The 14,545-nt window shown below is 46.5% G+C and overlaps 1 protein-coding gene across 8 annotated transcripts in view; it reads left to right on the forward strand.

Annotated features, from left to right (window-relative positions):
- Positions 1–14,545, forward strand: part of GRAMD1B (GRAM domain containing 1B) — a 234,111-nt gene that overhangs the window by 152,777 nt on the left and 66,789 nt on the right. Inside the window, exon 1 of one of the 8 annotated variants that reach the window (XM_072822430.1) lies at positions 5,658–5,897. The exons of the other annotated variants lie outside the window; for them this stretch is intronic. Coding sequence (XP_072678531.1) covers positions 5,749–5,897 — 149 coding nt within the window. The 5' untranslated portion in view covers positions 5,658–5,748. Of the gene's footprint in view, positions 1–5,657; positions 5,898–14,545 lie in introns of those variants that run through there. 8 annotated transcript variants of the gene reach the window in all.

Here is a 14,545-nt window from a genome sequence, read left to right on the forward strand (position 1 = left end):
CAGGTTAGATTTCCAGCCCTTCTTCAAAAACTGAACTTGGCTTCTAGTAACTTTTAAAAATCCAGGTGACACCCTGGCATGGCACTCAAGGCCTTCCCATTCTGGCTCTGTCATGAGTGTCCAGCTTCATCCTTGCTCCAAATTTTCACAGGCTCTTCTGTCCCCGCCATCCTGACACACTTTCCCTTTGGGCTTTTTTTTTTTTTTTTTTTTTTTTTAAGATTTTAGTTAGTCATGGGAGACAGAGAGGCAGAGACATAGGCAGAGGGAGAAGCAGGCTCCCTGCAGGGAGCCGATGTGGGACTCGATCCCGGGACCCCAGATCTAACCCTGAGCCAAAGGCAGATGCTGAACCACTGAGGCATCCCCACATTTTCCCTTTGTAGAACATGTCACACACAAACCTTTTCATGTCACTGCAGTCTTTGGTTATGCTGCCCCTTGGCTTCTGCTTCTCCCATCTGTGGGTATGGAAATCCATTTATCCTTCAGAATTATCTTTACTCTCACCTTGTTGGAGAAGCCAATCTCAGATTTATCTCATCCCCAAATAGGAATTAACTAGTCATTTCCCCTTCTCTGTGCACTTTGCCTGCATCCTCATAATTTTGGCCTTGGATTAAATGTCATTCTATCTTTTATAACATCTTAGACCTTTTCTGAGAATTGAGTCATTCCAATTTTTATTTTCTGGTACTTTCTACAAGGATTAACACATAGTTGATGCTCAAAAAATATTTGCTGGATAATTGCCCTCTTGGATTTGTATAGTCCTTTTTTGCCTTTCAGAGTCCTTTTACAGACTTCTTCTGTTCTGAAAAATCAGAATTAAAGTATTTTTTCCACAAAAAAAAAAAAAAAATGAAGAACAGGGTTGCCTGGGTGGCTCAGTTGGTTAAACCTCTGCCTTTGGCTCAAGTCACGATCCCGGTGCCCTGAGATCAAGCCCCATGTTCCTGCTCAGCGAGGCGCCTGCTTCTCCCTCTCCCTCTGCCCCCTCTTCCTCTCTGTGTCTTATGAATGAATAGATAAAATCTTAAATTGTTTTTCAGGAAAATAATTATCGCAGTTTTAACTTGAATATTTGTTTTTGGGTTTTTTGTTTTTGTTTTTTGGGGTTTTTGTTTTTGTTTTTTGTTTTGTTCTGCAGCACCCCTTGTCTCTGTCTCTGGATATTATAGAGAAAACAGAAAATATAAAGTCAAAAAAGTCATAATACCAGCCCTCAGTGATCATCACTACTAACATTTTGGTTTATATTCTCTGACCTGTTTTTTTTTTTTTTTCTGTGTATACTCTACATAGAAAGATAAAGATGAAACTAACTCATTCTGTACATTGTTCTGAAATCCTTTAATTAACAGCACCTGTTCTCTCCATTATACTACATACCTGATTTCTGTAATTAGGTTGGAGGGGTAGGTATTGCAAAGATGTTAAGTATTTGTCCGTTCTCCTCATGTTTGACACTTAGATTATTTCTGATTCTTCAAGATTGAAAATAATACTGTACTAATAACATTCTTCAGATAAATCCTTAGAAGCCAGATTTCTAGGTCAACGGCTTTTAACGCAGAGTGCCAAGTTGCCCTTTGGAAAGGTTGTTGCCATTTACACACCCACCAGCGGGTTAGAAGCGGTTTTTCTTTTCCTTGTCCTTGCCTGCCTTGGCATTACCATTCTCTTTAGCCTTTGCCAATCTGATACTCCACAAGTGGTATCTCTGCTTCGCGTTCATTTGCATCTCTTTGATCGTTGGTGACATGCTTTTAATTTCCTTATTACCCATTTGTATTTCTCCTGTGAAATGCCTTTTTTGTTCTCTGCCCGCCTTCCTGTTGAGGTGTTTGTTGTTCATTGTTCAGGATAATAAGGTTATTAACCCTTAGTCATGCATGTTAGAAGTGTTTTCACAGGATTCGTGGGCCTTTTAACTTCAGGCTGTTTTCAGCACATAGAAGTGTGTGTGTGTTTGAATGTGATCCAGTTAATCACTCTTGTCCTCCATGGTTTCTGTGTTTGGCATTCATTCATAGAAAGTCCCTCCCAACCATAATCCTATACACATTCACCTCTGCTTTCTTCAAGGCCTTCTGGGATTTGGATTTTTTAAATTTAATGCATTGGTCCGTTTTGATACAAAATTGTATCTATTTTTATAAAATCCAGATGACTAAATTACAAGTCATAGGCCTAGAAGGGAATGTGGTAGGTCCTGTCCATTCTCCTGGCATCAGAGCACCAGGTAGATGAGTCCTTCTCTTCTAGAGTGTGAGAGTCGGCCACTTGCCAGCAGTCATGCACATTTGCCATAATCCCTCCTGAAATCACCTCTGTTGTTGTGTGCCAGTTACATGTTAATAGGAGGCTGATCTGAGGATTAAATGAATTTGCATATGAGATATATGGCAGTCTCCGGCATGCTGCTGAGCATATGAACACTCCACGTGTGTTTTGTTGAATGAAAGAATGAATGAATGAATGAGTGAATGACTGAATGAATGGTGGTGTGAACAGTGTTAACAGGTCATTGAGGATATCGTGAGATAGCAGCAGTGCTTCCATCAAAGGAGAGCCTTGGCCGAGCACCCATGTCGGGAGAGCGCTGGCCAAGTACGGTGTGCTATGGTAAATGTGGGGGAAGGAAAAGTTGTCACGTGGGTTTTGAGCAGGTGGCATTATAACGGTTAGGACAGAGGCCACAGGCTGTCCAACACCAGGCATTAGGTACATAAGAGTGAACCAATGTTAGAGAATTCCAGGGGATGCTGTAGATTTGGGGGAGTTTATCAGGGAAGTCTCCTTGGGGAAGGTGCTTTGGGAGCAGAGCTTTGAAGGAAGGTTAGGACCATATTAGGAGGGATTTGTGAAAGGGGGTCGTTCAATGCAGATAGAATGATGGAAGCAGGGGCACTGGATGGTTCAGTTGGTTAAGTGTCTGCCTTTGGCTCAGGTCATGATCTCAGAGTCCTAGGATCGAGTCCTGCTCCCTGCTCAATGGGGAGCCTGCTTCTTTATCTCTATCTGCTAATTTTTTTTCTCTCTCTCTCTCTCTCTGTCAAATAAATAAATAAAATCTTAAAAAAAATGATGGAAGCAAGCAGCATTTTTTAAAAATTTGAAATAGTGATTTTTTTTTTTTTTTTTTTGTGCTTTTCTTTCCACCTCCTTTGCTTTTGGTCTGTTTCCTCATTCTCAGCTTTTCTTATCCTCCCTGCTTTTAGTGCCAGTTAGAAATTGTCATGGTAAAAGTTGTTAGTACAGTTGAGAAAGTTATTTTTGAAGTGCTCGGGCTCTGAGGTAGAAAGACAGCAGGGAGCAGGAAAGCGAACACGAGGGTGGCCTTCTGAGAGCAGAGTCAGACTCTCTCCAGCACCACTCAGGCGGAGGTGAAGCTGGTGTTTTCTAAGGTTTACCCACACGCAGTAGGCACTCTCCCATTTAAATGAATCAGTGAAGCAGTGAAAAATATGCATTGCTTCCCTGAGATGCATAGGGGGATGGACAGATTTCAAGGACTGAGTCGCTGCGGCCTGGGAAGCTGGGTTGGGGGGTGGTGGTGAACATTTTTGCCGTGAGGGACTCTGAGAAGGACACTGTGAGGGGTGGCCACTCGGTCAGTACCTCACTGGTTTTGCTGAGGAATGAGATCCTGCCCCTTCTGAGCTTCCAATCTCAAGGGAGAGAGGTGCAGAAGAACAAGAAATAGAAGGCTTAGAAGGGCAGAGAGATGCCGAGCAAACTCTGGACAAGGATGCTGAAGAAAGCAGCAGGGGTCATTGCAGTGGCCTGGTGTGAGCCAGAAACCTTTCCTGGAAATCAAAGAAATGGGTACAATACTCACAGTCCCAGGGCAGAAGAGCAAGAAATAGGTTTCTGCCTCCATATCCTTTATTCCAGTCTCCCACAAGGATTGCACCATTTCCTCCACTAATGCTATCCATCAGCCTGCTGCTTCTTTTTATAAATAAAGTTATTTTTTAAAAGATTTTATTCACTTATTTGAGAGAAAGGGCGTGAGCAGGGGGAGGAGCAAAGGGAGAGGCACAAGCAGAGCCGAGGCTTTGCGTAGAGTCCAACCTGGAGCTTGATCTCACGACCCCGAGATCATGACCTGAACCAAAACCAATCGTTGGATGCTTAGCCGACCGAGCCACCCAGGCACCCCTGTAAATAGTTTTATTGGGACACAGCCACCTTCTTTCCTTTAATGTCCACGGCTGCTTTAATCCTATAGAAATGAGTTCAGTACTTAGTGCAGACTCTACGGTCTGCAAAGCCTAATAATATATTTGCTCTCTGGCTCTTTACAGAAAAAGTTTGCCGACCCCTGCTTTATATCATGAATAGATTGAGTTGTTTTTCCGGGAGAATCATGATTTGTCCTAACACATGCAGTTCGCTGAGCGAGTGCCTCTCTTCCTCACCGCATATGTTTGCAAGATGACTTCGTAGAACCGGTGGTGTGGTCTAGGATTGAGGCTTCTTGAGCACGTGCTGTGACTCCCTGAGCTGCCTGTGAGACCCACACGGGGTGGCCAAGTACCCTAATAACAAACACTATTAGTTTCTAATATTTCTGTACTGTTCAGTATATGCCAAATTTCAGAGAAACAGGGAAATTAGGGAAGGCGCCCGGGTTACATAACGTGGCGGCACTCGAACCCCATCTGTAGGAGGAAGGCCCTCGCCCTACCCCTGCCCTGCTTTCCTGCCCGGCCTCTCCCCGGTCCCCCCACCCTCCACCCCCTACCCCCATCTCTTTGTGATTTCTGGATCGTTCATCCGTCAGCCTTTTGCCCTTCTGGATGAAATACCATGTTGCTCTTGGAGCGTCCATTCCTCGGTCAGTTTTCTTTTTGACCCCATCCCTCCTCCTGCAGTTCCTGGCTCCGACCTTGGGTCCCAAGCCCCACTTTCTTGGGACCAACTCTCCCGGGGGAATGATTTGGAGAAGGAACACGAGGTCTTGGGTTTCTTCCAAGCAGCAGCTCCTGCCCGATGGATCGCAGAGCCTGGTTGGGAGCAGCAGCTGTGGCCCAGGTGCTCTGCCTTTTTCCAAAGACAGCAGGTGCCCAGAGAACCGGCTGGAAGGGGGAGCGTGGCCCTGGGCCCTGGGGCACCAAAGTGGCCCAACGGCAGCCGCTGGGCAGGCTGAGCTGGCATTTCTGACCTTTGTGGAGAGAGGGCGTCCTTAAAGGGACAGCGAGCTCTTTTCTTTCCTGGTGGCCGCCTGCCAGTTCAGATGCCAGGGATTTGAAGAGGCCATTGTTCTGGCAACGGGAGATGGGGGCCCAGACCGCCCAGTCTTTTTTTTTTTTTTTTTTCCTTTTCCCGTTACCAACCGTGTGTCCCCCTCCGATGGGTAGCCTGTCAAATGTGGGGGGACGGTGGGCTGTCTTTGGTCCCCACCCTCCTGCCCTCTCCACTGTCAGAAGGACCGAACAGCCCTCCCCCTCCCCCAGGGCAGCCATCCAGCCGGGGATGAATGGTCTATGCCGCCCAGCGAGGTGCCCCAGGGAGTTGTTTACTTGTCCCAGGTGAGTGGGGTGAGGTGATAGGACTGCTTTTCTCCTAGTGCCTTTTGTGAGCCACCTGCACTAGAACCATTTTAGGTGCTTGTTGAAACTACACATTCTGGGTTCCAGTTCCAGAACTTTTGGGGTCTAGGACTGGATATCAACAGGGACACGGTTGTCTGAGAGCCACTAACGTAATAATCGCCAAACCTGACTGGCCATCAGGATCATGTGGGGACAAACTGAATCACACTGCATGCACGGGGCTCATGAATTTGAGCAAGGGAGCCTCTCCTTTGTGGTTAGGAGCAGATATCCTGGAGCCAGGCCCCTGGGTTTGAATCCTGGCCCCACCAGCTACTGTCTCTATGATCTTGGGTAAGCGTGTCAACCTCTCGGTGCCTCAGTTTTCTTACCTGTAAAATAGGGATAACTTAGCACCTGCTCTATAGGATGGTTACAAGGATGAACAGAGTTGATGTTTATAAAGCTCTTCCAAGAGAATTAGCACGTCAGTAGCACTATATCCGTGTTTGTGAAATCTTCTTATTTTTTTTAAAGATTTATTTATTTGAGAGAAAGAAGGAGAGAGAGAGAGTGTGTGTGGGAGGAAGGGCAGAGGGAGAGGGAAAGAGAATCTTACATAGAGTCTGTGCTGATGTGAAGTCCGACGAGGGGCTTGATCTCACAACCCTGAGATCATGACCTAAGCCAAAATCAAGAGTCTGATGCTTAACCGACTGTGCCATCCAGATACCCCCTCTTTTTGTTGTTATTGTTGTTGTAAAACTGGTCATCCAGGTTGGCAATCGTGATGCGAATAGTCTTTTAGTGGCAAGGTGCCCTTGCTAAGCTGGCCTCGTGTGCTTCAGCAAATGACTGGCAATTCTCAGGTGCATCTGCTTGACTTGCTCTGAGGGCGGCCCTGCCATTTGCCCTGCCCGGCTCTTGGCCTATGGAGTGAGGAGAAAAATCCCTGCCTGGCTTCCACCTCTAGGCGAGGTGATGTTGATGCGCAGTGGAATGCTGTCCTAAGAAGGCCAGAAGCCACATCTATAAGGCTGGCTGACCTCTTCAGAGGGAATCGGAAGGGAAAACAAGCTGCAGGCCAGAAATAGCCAGACATAAATACAAGGTATTCTAATTACTGTGCACACCCAACTCAATCCCCTGAGTTAAATCGAACCTTCTGTACAGCCTTTCTGACCTCAAGGAAGAAGAACGGACAGAAGGGCCCGTGTGGCTCGGCGGGGGTGGGGAGGGGGTGGTGGTGTGTGACCAAGGCTACGTGGGAGGCGTTACCCTCAGGAGTACCAGTGAGCCAAAATGGGCACTGGGGTTTAGCATGCAAACAAGTTTTTATTATAACTTTTTGGTTTTGCTCAACCACCACTTTTCTGAAAATGATCCTGTTGGACTCAAGTTTTCCACGTCTAGTATCCATCTCCATGGCTGCTTTTTCTTCCCGTGCTCTGTCATTTCTCTTTGCATTCAGGAGTCAGATTGATCCAGCTGCTTTCGGACATGGCATGAGGTTGAGGAGGTTGGGAGAGAGACACCCAACCTGGGAGGACTCAACTCTTCTTCTACCTGCCCCCAGGGTGTGCTGTAAAATCCTCAGACAAAAGGCCATGGGGGTGAATAGAGGGTTCCGATGCCTCTATACACCCAGGTAGTGGTATTTTATAGATCCTGATACAAGGGTTTTTGGTGAGTCAAATGCTAGATTATTTAGAAGGAAACAAGCCAGTCCTCCAGGGCATGTCTCATGGATATTTTCCATCTTGATTTACAAATGTCAGCATACAGGGAACGCAGCAGTGGGCAGACTTTTCCTAGCATCCACTCACTCCCACTTGAGCATATTTTACAAGATTTCCAGGAAGCTTCACAGCACTATTTCTGTTCTTGGTGGGGCTTTTGATACCTTAGGTGGCTCAGAGACCCACGGTGTGATACGCAGGAACAGGACCTCCGTGGATTGAGAGTCTAATTTTGTCAACCTCCCTTGGGAGAAGGATTTGGCTATCTGCCCTATTACTTAAGAATATTGATTCATCATTTTGGAGGCTAATGGAAAAGTTCGATTGGTTTCTTTTTCTTCTCTTTGGAGAAGCTGCAGAGGAGATCACTGCTGCGGGTAGGAATTTGGGCTAAGGTCAAAAGGCGTTTCTACTTTGAAGATGGGTGGAGTCTGTGGATGTATTTCTGTCCCCTAACAGTAGAGGGAAGACCTCACCTCTCAATTTGGGGAAGAAGACGGTACCGAATAGAAACAGATGTACATCCCTAGTGGCTTTCGGTACAAAAATCAGAAGGCCCTGCACTTGTTCATTTACTAGAGCCTCACTGAGTGTCATCTACTGTTGGGTGCTTCTCCACCACAGATGTTGTCTCGAGTTGGAAGGTTTTGCAAGGTCACCTGGAGCCTCCTGGTGATGGGGATGTGAAGCCAGCCTCTTGTTTAGGAGCTTACCCTCCATTATCCAGCCTCATATGTTTCTTGCCAAAACTCTTAGGGTATTCCTTCATATTTCAAACCCAATTATGCCATCTGATAACTTCCCCTTGGAGAAACGAGAAATAAGCTTCTTTCCTCCTTTGGCTGCCCTTTTTTTTTTTTTTTAAGTCTTTTTATTTATTCATTTGAGAGTAAGAGCAATAGCACGTGTGGGGGCGGGGGGTTGTCAGGGAGAGGGAGAAGCAGACTGCTCCTATGGGAGCAGGGAGCCCAATGTGGGGCTTGATCTCAGGACCCATGAAATCATGGCCTGAGCTGAAGGCAGATGCTTAACCAACCGACCAAGCCACCCAGGTGCCCCCCCCCTCCTTCGGCTTGCTTTCTTTTCTTCCTCTTCTCAAATATTTGAGACCCTGCTTTCTCTAAGGAATCTATCCCTCAGCCTAAACATCTAATTACTTTACAGTTTTGTATACGGCAGGGTTTCCAGACCCACACTCTCATATTTATCTTCTCTGTGCAGTAGACCTTGTAAAGTGTGGTACTATTTGAGTATGTTCTTACCAGTATTAACTGCAGCAAGTTTATTACCTCTTTCACTTGCTTCTGTTGAAAGGCCCACATTATTTTAATTATTCTTACAGCCACATTATACTTTTGGTCCATGCTAAGCTTCAGTCTTCGCCTACTGATAATAGACTTTCACACTCCTTTGAGCTTTGTAGAGGAAAGGTCCTTGCCAGAAGGTCAAGGACTTATTCTTCAGTCCCTCTTGTGTTAGGCTCCAGGGTTTGGGGCACATGGCTGAGTGATCAACAGTGTGTAGACTGTGAGAAGGGAATTTGATTTTGGTTAGATTTGATTTGATTGGAGGGTTCGGTGCTGCCAGGATGTCCTCACATACCTATGTGGTGAGTAAGTGTCCTCCGCTTGCCAGTCTGCTACTTAATCTTCCTCTGCTCTCCTGCCCCTCCCTGTCCCCTTCCAGCCCCAATTAGGTTTTGACTAGAAGAGTTGGGGAGTACCATAACCCTTTAATGAGGACTGGCTTAGAATTTAGAAAGAGAAGTACCTTGCAGCTGCCCAGCACAGCCACTCTGATGGCTTTTTAGCTCTGGAGATGCAGAGGTAGGAAAAGGAGAGTCAGTTAGTTCAAGGCAACAATGTGGTTAGAAGAGAGAAGGTAGAAAGAGACCGGAACCCAGGAGCTCCTGGCCTGGGTCGCTGGCCCTGTCTGCTGTGGTCAGCAGTACTGCCTTTTCTTGTCTCTCTCGGAGTTCAGAGAGCTCATCTTTTTGCTGCTTATTAGCACTTGGAGATGTGTGTGGTGAAGAGTGATCATGGACTTCACAGCAGGAAATAACTGGGTGGGGGGGTGATCTAGACCAACCCCTTCTTAAAACAGGGAAAGGAGGCCCAGAGAAAGAGTGGGACTCATCCAAGGTCACACATTAGTTCATCTAGATGCCTATACCTTGTGAAGGTGGACGCTCTTTTAAGGTGAGTTTGGATTACAGCATGTTGGTCACTCTCCGTGAGCCTGCATTGTCCTCATCTAGAGCCAAGTGTATATTGGGTCCCTGCCTTTGAGGATGCCCATCTTGGGAGCAGCAGCATTAGCAGCCCAGTGAGACCTTTTGGAGAGGGTGACCGAGTGGGCTAACTGCCCCAGCTGGACATGTAAGGGGAAGACGGATATTGAGAAAAGATGTCCATAGGTACAGATAATCTGCGTCAGTGGGAAGGCCAAACAGCTTTTGGCAGCCTCGCAAAGCAGCTTGGGTCCGTCTGTGGAAAGCCAGGCACTAGACAGCACTTCTAGGAGTCCATACTTCTGTGCCACCCTGTGGAAAGAGAGATCGTGGTAGTTCTCTCAGTGCCTCTGTAAGAGCCCTTTAGTTACCTCAGTGCCTCTGTAAGAGCCCTTTTAGTTACTCCCCCCCCCCCCCCCCCCCCCCCCCCCCCCCCCCCGCCCTTAGTTAGTTAGAGTTAATTTGAGGAGGAGCTGGGTCAGAATGCTTGAGGAATGAGCTCAGGTGCTTTGCTTTCATCTGGGTTTTCTGTCTTGCCTGGCCCCATTGGCCAGCCGAACTTCTGAGACATATGGACATGTGGGAGTGGGTAGGAGACAACAGCAGCCTCTCCAGCATGCCCCAAAGACCCCTGGCTGGGGACAGTCATTGCTTTGACTAGGATTTCTTCCTAACTCATCATGGTCCCCCTACCTCTTCCTCCACGTCGTAGCACTCTTCCGTTCTTCTCACCAGCATCCAGTGTTGCACAGGGACCTTGCAATGGAATTTTCGTGACGTGTGCTCCATTAGCTACCAAAGCTGCCTGGTCCTCTAAGCTAAAGGAAGAATGGGCAGGGGGTGAAGGGGATGGTCATGTGGCCCAAGCCTCCTGCTTGTTGCAAGAGGGACTCAAGATCTCTTCTTAAGTACATGTCAACATCTTAACTGGGGCACGGGCAAGCAGGCTTCCCTCTTTAAAACCTTAATCCAGGATTAAGGAGAGGTCAGTTACCTCTTCGGAGATGTGATTTGGAGAGGGGCTTAGTCTCTGCTAATATCCCATAGCAGACAGAGGTAGAAGGTCTAGCTTGGTTATCTGTCTGGGCCAGGGGTCTAGAGCTCTCTAGAAATCCCAGACTTTTTGTGGATTCTTCGGTCTGAGATTTGTCCTCTTCCTTATGCTTCAGCAACATATCCCTCAGTGCCTCCCAATTCACACACATTCCTTTGTGGAAATTAGTTTATGTCTCAGGTGGAAAGAGGCCCCGGAAAAGACACAGAGACAGATTTGCCTTGCAGGAGCTTTATCGGAAAGTGCTCTTGGGAACAGACCTGTAAGTGAGCAAGGGAATCAGGATTGGGCAGAGGAAGGATTTAAACTTTGATGAGCTTATAGGAGGCTTTGGCCAGTTCCATGGAAAGCTCTGTTCTGGGATGGCCTTGCCATTATCCCAAATTGAGGCAAAGGGGCAGGTTTTCGTGTCCTCTCATGATGGACTGTCCATTAGGTGCAGCCTGTCTTCACAGAGGGGACATTATCCTTCAGTGAGGCTGTTCTCTGGTCAAGGACCTTCCCAAGGAGGAGCTTGGTCATGACCCACCAGCAGCTCTTAGTTCAGAGGGTTAGAGAAGTGAGTGCCTGGTTCTGGAAGGGAGCAGCATACCAGCTAGCTAACCATGACATGATGATGGTCTAGGACCCTTGGACTTGCACATGACCTTATGTCTTCTCTTCCTAACAATCACCCTTTTATAAAACAGGTGTTCTCTGCCTTTGACAGAGACAGTCATGTGTGGAGGGTCTGTGGGTAGCTGGTGGCTGTCCAGAACTTGTGACTCTGGGTGGTAGAAGGAACACTTGACTAAGTGGTTTGTGTTATTATTTAATCCTCTTCCATGTTAACCTGGGATTGTGGGCTAAATTAAACTAATTTACATAATTCAGTAATTAAATCTGTTCCGTGCCCGTGTTTTAGAGGTCTCCAGCTCTACTTGTAGCTGCCCTCCTGGGAGTCCCTTGGTTCAGTGTTTTCTTGCTTGGGCAGTTAGAATTGCCTGGAAAGAGGACAGCTTGCCTTTTTCTGTTAAGTGACAGTCTCAGTTTGGCCCTGGAGTGGCCAATCCCACCTGTTACTGTCTTTTTTTTTCTACTTTCGTTTCTCTGTGCCCTCTGGGCTCCATGTAGATTCCTGCTACCACCTGCTTCCCATAGAGTTGTGCTCATAGATTGATATTTTTTAAAAAAAGATTTTATTTACTTATTCATGAGAGACAGAGCAAGCCAGGGACATAGGCAGAGGGAGAAGCAGGCTCCCTTCTGGGAGGGACTTGATCCCCAGGACCCTGGGATCACGACCTGAGCTGGCAGACAGACTCTCAACCATTGAGCCATCCAGGTGCCCATGATCATTGATTGATTTATCCTCATTTTCCCCCATCCCATTTCTTCCTCCTCTGGAATCAACTCCAGTTCCTTACTTAGAGCTTTCCACATACAAGATGTAATGTTCTGATCACATGTGGGGATTTGTGCTCTCTCTCTGCGGCAGAACACAGATTCTTGCTGTGCACCTGCTTGAGTTCTGCAGATCTAGGAGGAGAGGTTTTCATTGCATTGAAGATTATTACCAAACTTACCTAAACTTGTCCCCTCTTTTAAAAGAGCAGTTTTCAAAACCAGAAGGATAGAGCAGATGTAATTGGGTGGAATTAAAACCCAAAGATTGGAGAAAAAACACAGGAGAATGTGACTTCCTTAAATTTGCTCAAGTCTCTAGTCCATGACAAGTGACTTCTTGGGTATACTAAATAAACTTGCAGATGTGCCTATAATCTTTTTGGCTCAATTTCTCTTTTGTGAAATTGGAATAATAAGATTAACTGCGATATAACCCAATGTAACCATCATAAAGTGCATAGAACAAGACCTTGCGCATAGTTTTCAATGAATATTGGTTCCGATTATTAATTGAGAGATCATTAAAAGGGATGAAAAAAATGTCTTAGATTTTAAAAATTGACTTCTAGGAAATACAGATTATTAGACTATATTTTCAGAAGTAATTTCTGTATTACATTACTAGAGAATTAAGGTTACAATCATAGAGACCAGTGGTGTGTAAACTTTTGCTGCACATTGCAGTCACCTGGAGATCTTTAAAAGCCACCGATGTTTGACTGTCACCCTCAGACATTCTGATTTAATTGGTAGGGGGTGTAACTGGGCACTGGGATTGTAGAAAAGCTTCTGGATGATTCTAAAATGCAGCAAAGTTTGGGGACCACCAGCATAGACCAGTGAGTGGCTTTACAGTTGATCTGGTTGAAAATCTAGAATGGATGGTTGGGAACATTTAGCAAACAAAAAGATGATACTCAGAAGTAACTATTCTGTTCACGTAGGATTACAAGGAAATTGCGAGAAAGGAGTTGGCATGCATGCTGAAAGGCTTTGCCTAATATGTAGAGGGAGCCCTAAGCTTGGCAGGTGTTATTCCCAGTGGGCTAGGGGCTGGGTCTTTGTAGCCTCATGCCTAGAGCCTGTTTGGCTCTAGGGAAGGCTTTTATAGCTGCAAAGGAGTGGGCTCTGGCACAGGCTCACCACAGAGTGAGGGCGGTGTGAGAGCCAGGTGTGCCCTCACTGCTTTCTCCCTAGGTCTCGCTTCAGGGTTTAATTACGTAGACATCACGGCTCCTCATGTGAGAGATGCAGTATTCATGACATGTCTTGGGTTGCAGCTGGGTCAGAGGCAATTCATATTCCCTCTCAGACATCCGTGGATTAGAGTCTGGGTTGGGGGAACTCAGGGCAGGGTGGAAGTGTGCGGATTATCACTTCTCTCGCATGATGGGTTCATGAAACATGGGCAACATCCTGAGCATTAAATCTGGAAAGAGTTGTTCAGTGATGGCGTCTCTGGAGCACCTGATGACCAGGGTACCCCCACTCCTGTGCACTACAGAGACTGACTTGACCTTTAATGATGGCCCCTCCTTGTATTTTGATTTCTTTGGGTATATGTTGATCTCTCTGGCGAACAGTTTAAAACTTCCTTTTTTTTTTTTTTTTCTTGCAAACGTCATGGATGACTCTTGGGTTTTTATGCCCCCCCCCACCCCACGTCCTTGGCCCTCTTGTCACTCTTTGGCTGCAACCGGTTGATGGAGGCAGCATTTCAGGGTGGCGGAGAATGGTCTTGGTGTCAGAGTTCTGGGAGATGAAGCCTGGCTCCTCCGTCTCTTGTCTGCATGACCTGAGGAAATTGTTTAAGCTCTGAGGCATCTCCCTTTCCTCATCTGTAAAGTAGGGTTGATGTGAGGATCACATGAAGGAATACATGCTCAATCCATAAAGTCTCATAGAATCAGTCAGGAGAGAGGTAGCACATCTGTGAGTTGAACAGGGATGATTTAATTATTAAGAATCATTAACAAGTAACAGAGAGCTCCGAAGAATGCAGGAATGATAGATATAAGGAGGGGCCACCGCTTTTAGGGTTGAGGTAGAGCATCCAGTGAAGGAATAGACTTAGCAGGGCCATGCAAGGCCATTCATTGGAGAGGATCTGGTGGTGGCCCAGCGTGTGGCCCAGTGTGTGGCCCAGAAGGTTGCGGTGCTGCAGGCTAGAGGTGGGTAAACTGGAGATTCTCATTGGGGAGCTGGTGAGGCTTATTAGCTGGCTGGTGGAAGTTCACAGGGTACAGCTCCAGCATCGTGAGGCAGGGCAAAGAGGGTGGATTTGGACCTGAGGGACAATAAATTGGTCACTGGCCTGAGTAGAAACAGTGGGACTTACCTCCTTGCAGTGTCGTTTCAAGGGTTAAATGCAGCATTATGATGGTAACTGGTTATGGTTAAATGCAGTAACTTTGGAAGCACCTGTTACTCCATAGGTGTTTATTTATGGAAACAGCATGGTATGGTGAAAACAGATTTTAGAAATGCCTGTTTGACCTTGGGTAAGGCTTGGCTTCCATGCTTAGTTTTCTCATTGGATTAAGTAGAAGTTTTATAAGTAAATAAATACAGGCCTAGCCCATGGTAGATTCTC

The sequence above is a fragment of the Canis lupus genome, chromosome 3 (genome assembly GCF_048164855.1).
Source record: "Canis lupus baileyi chromosome 3, mCanLup2.hap1, whole genome shotgun sequence".
Taxonomy (NCBI): Eukaryota; Metazoa; Chordata; class Mammalia; order Carnivora; family Canidae; genus Canis; species Canis lupus.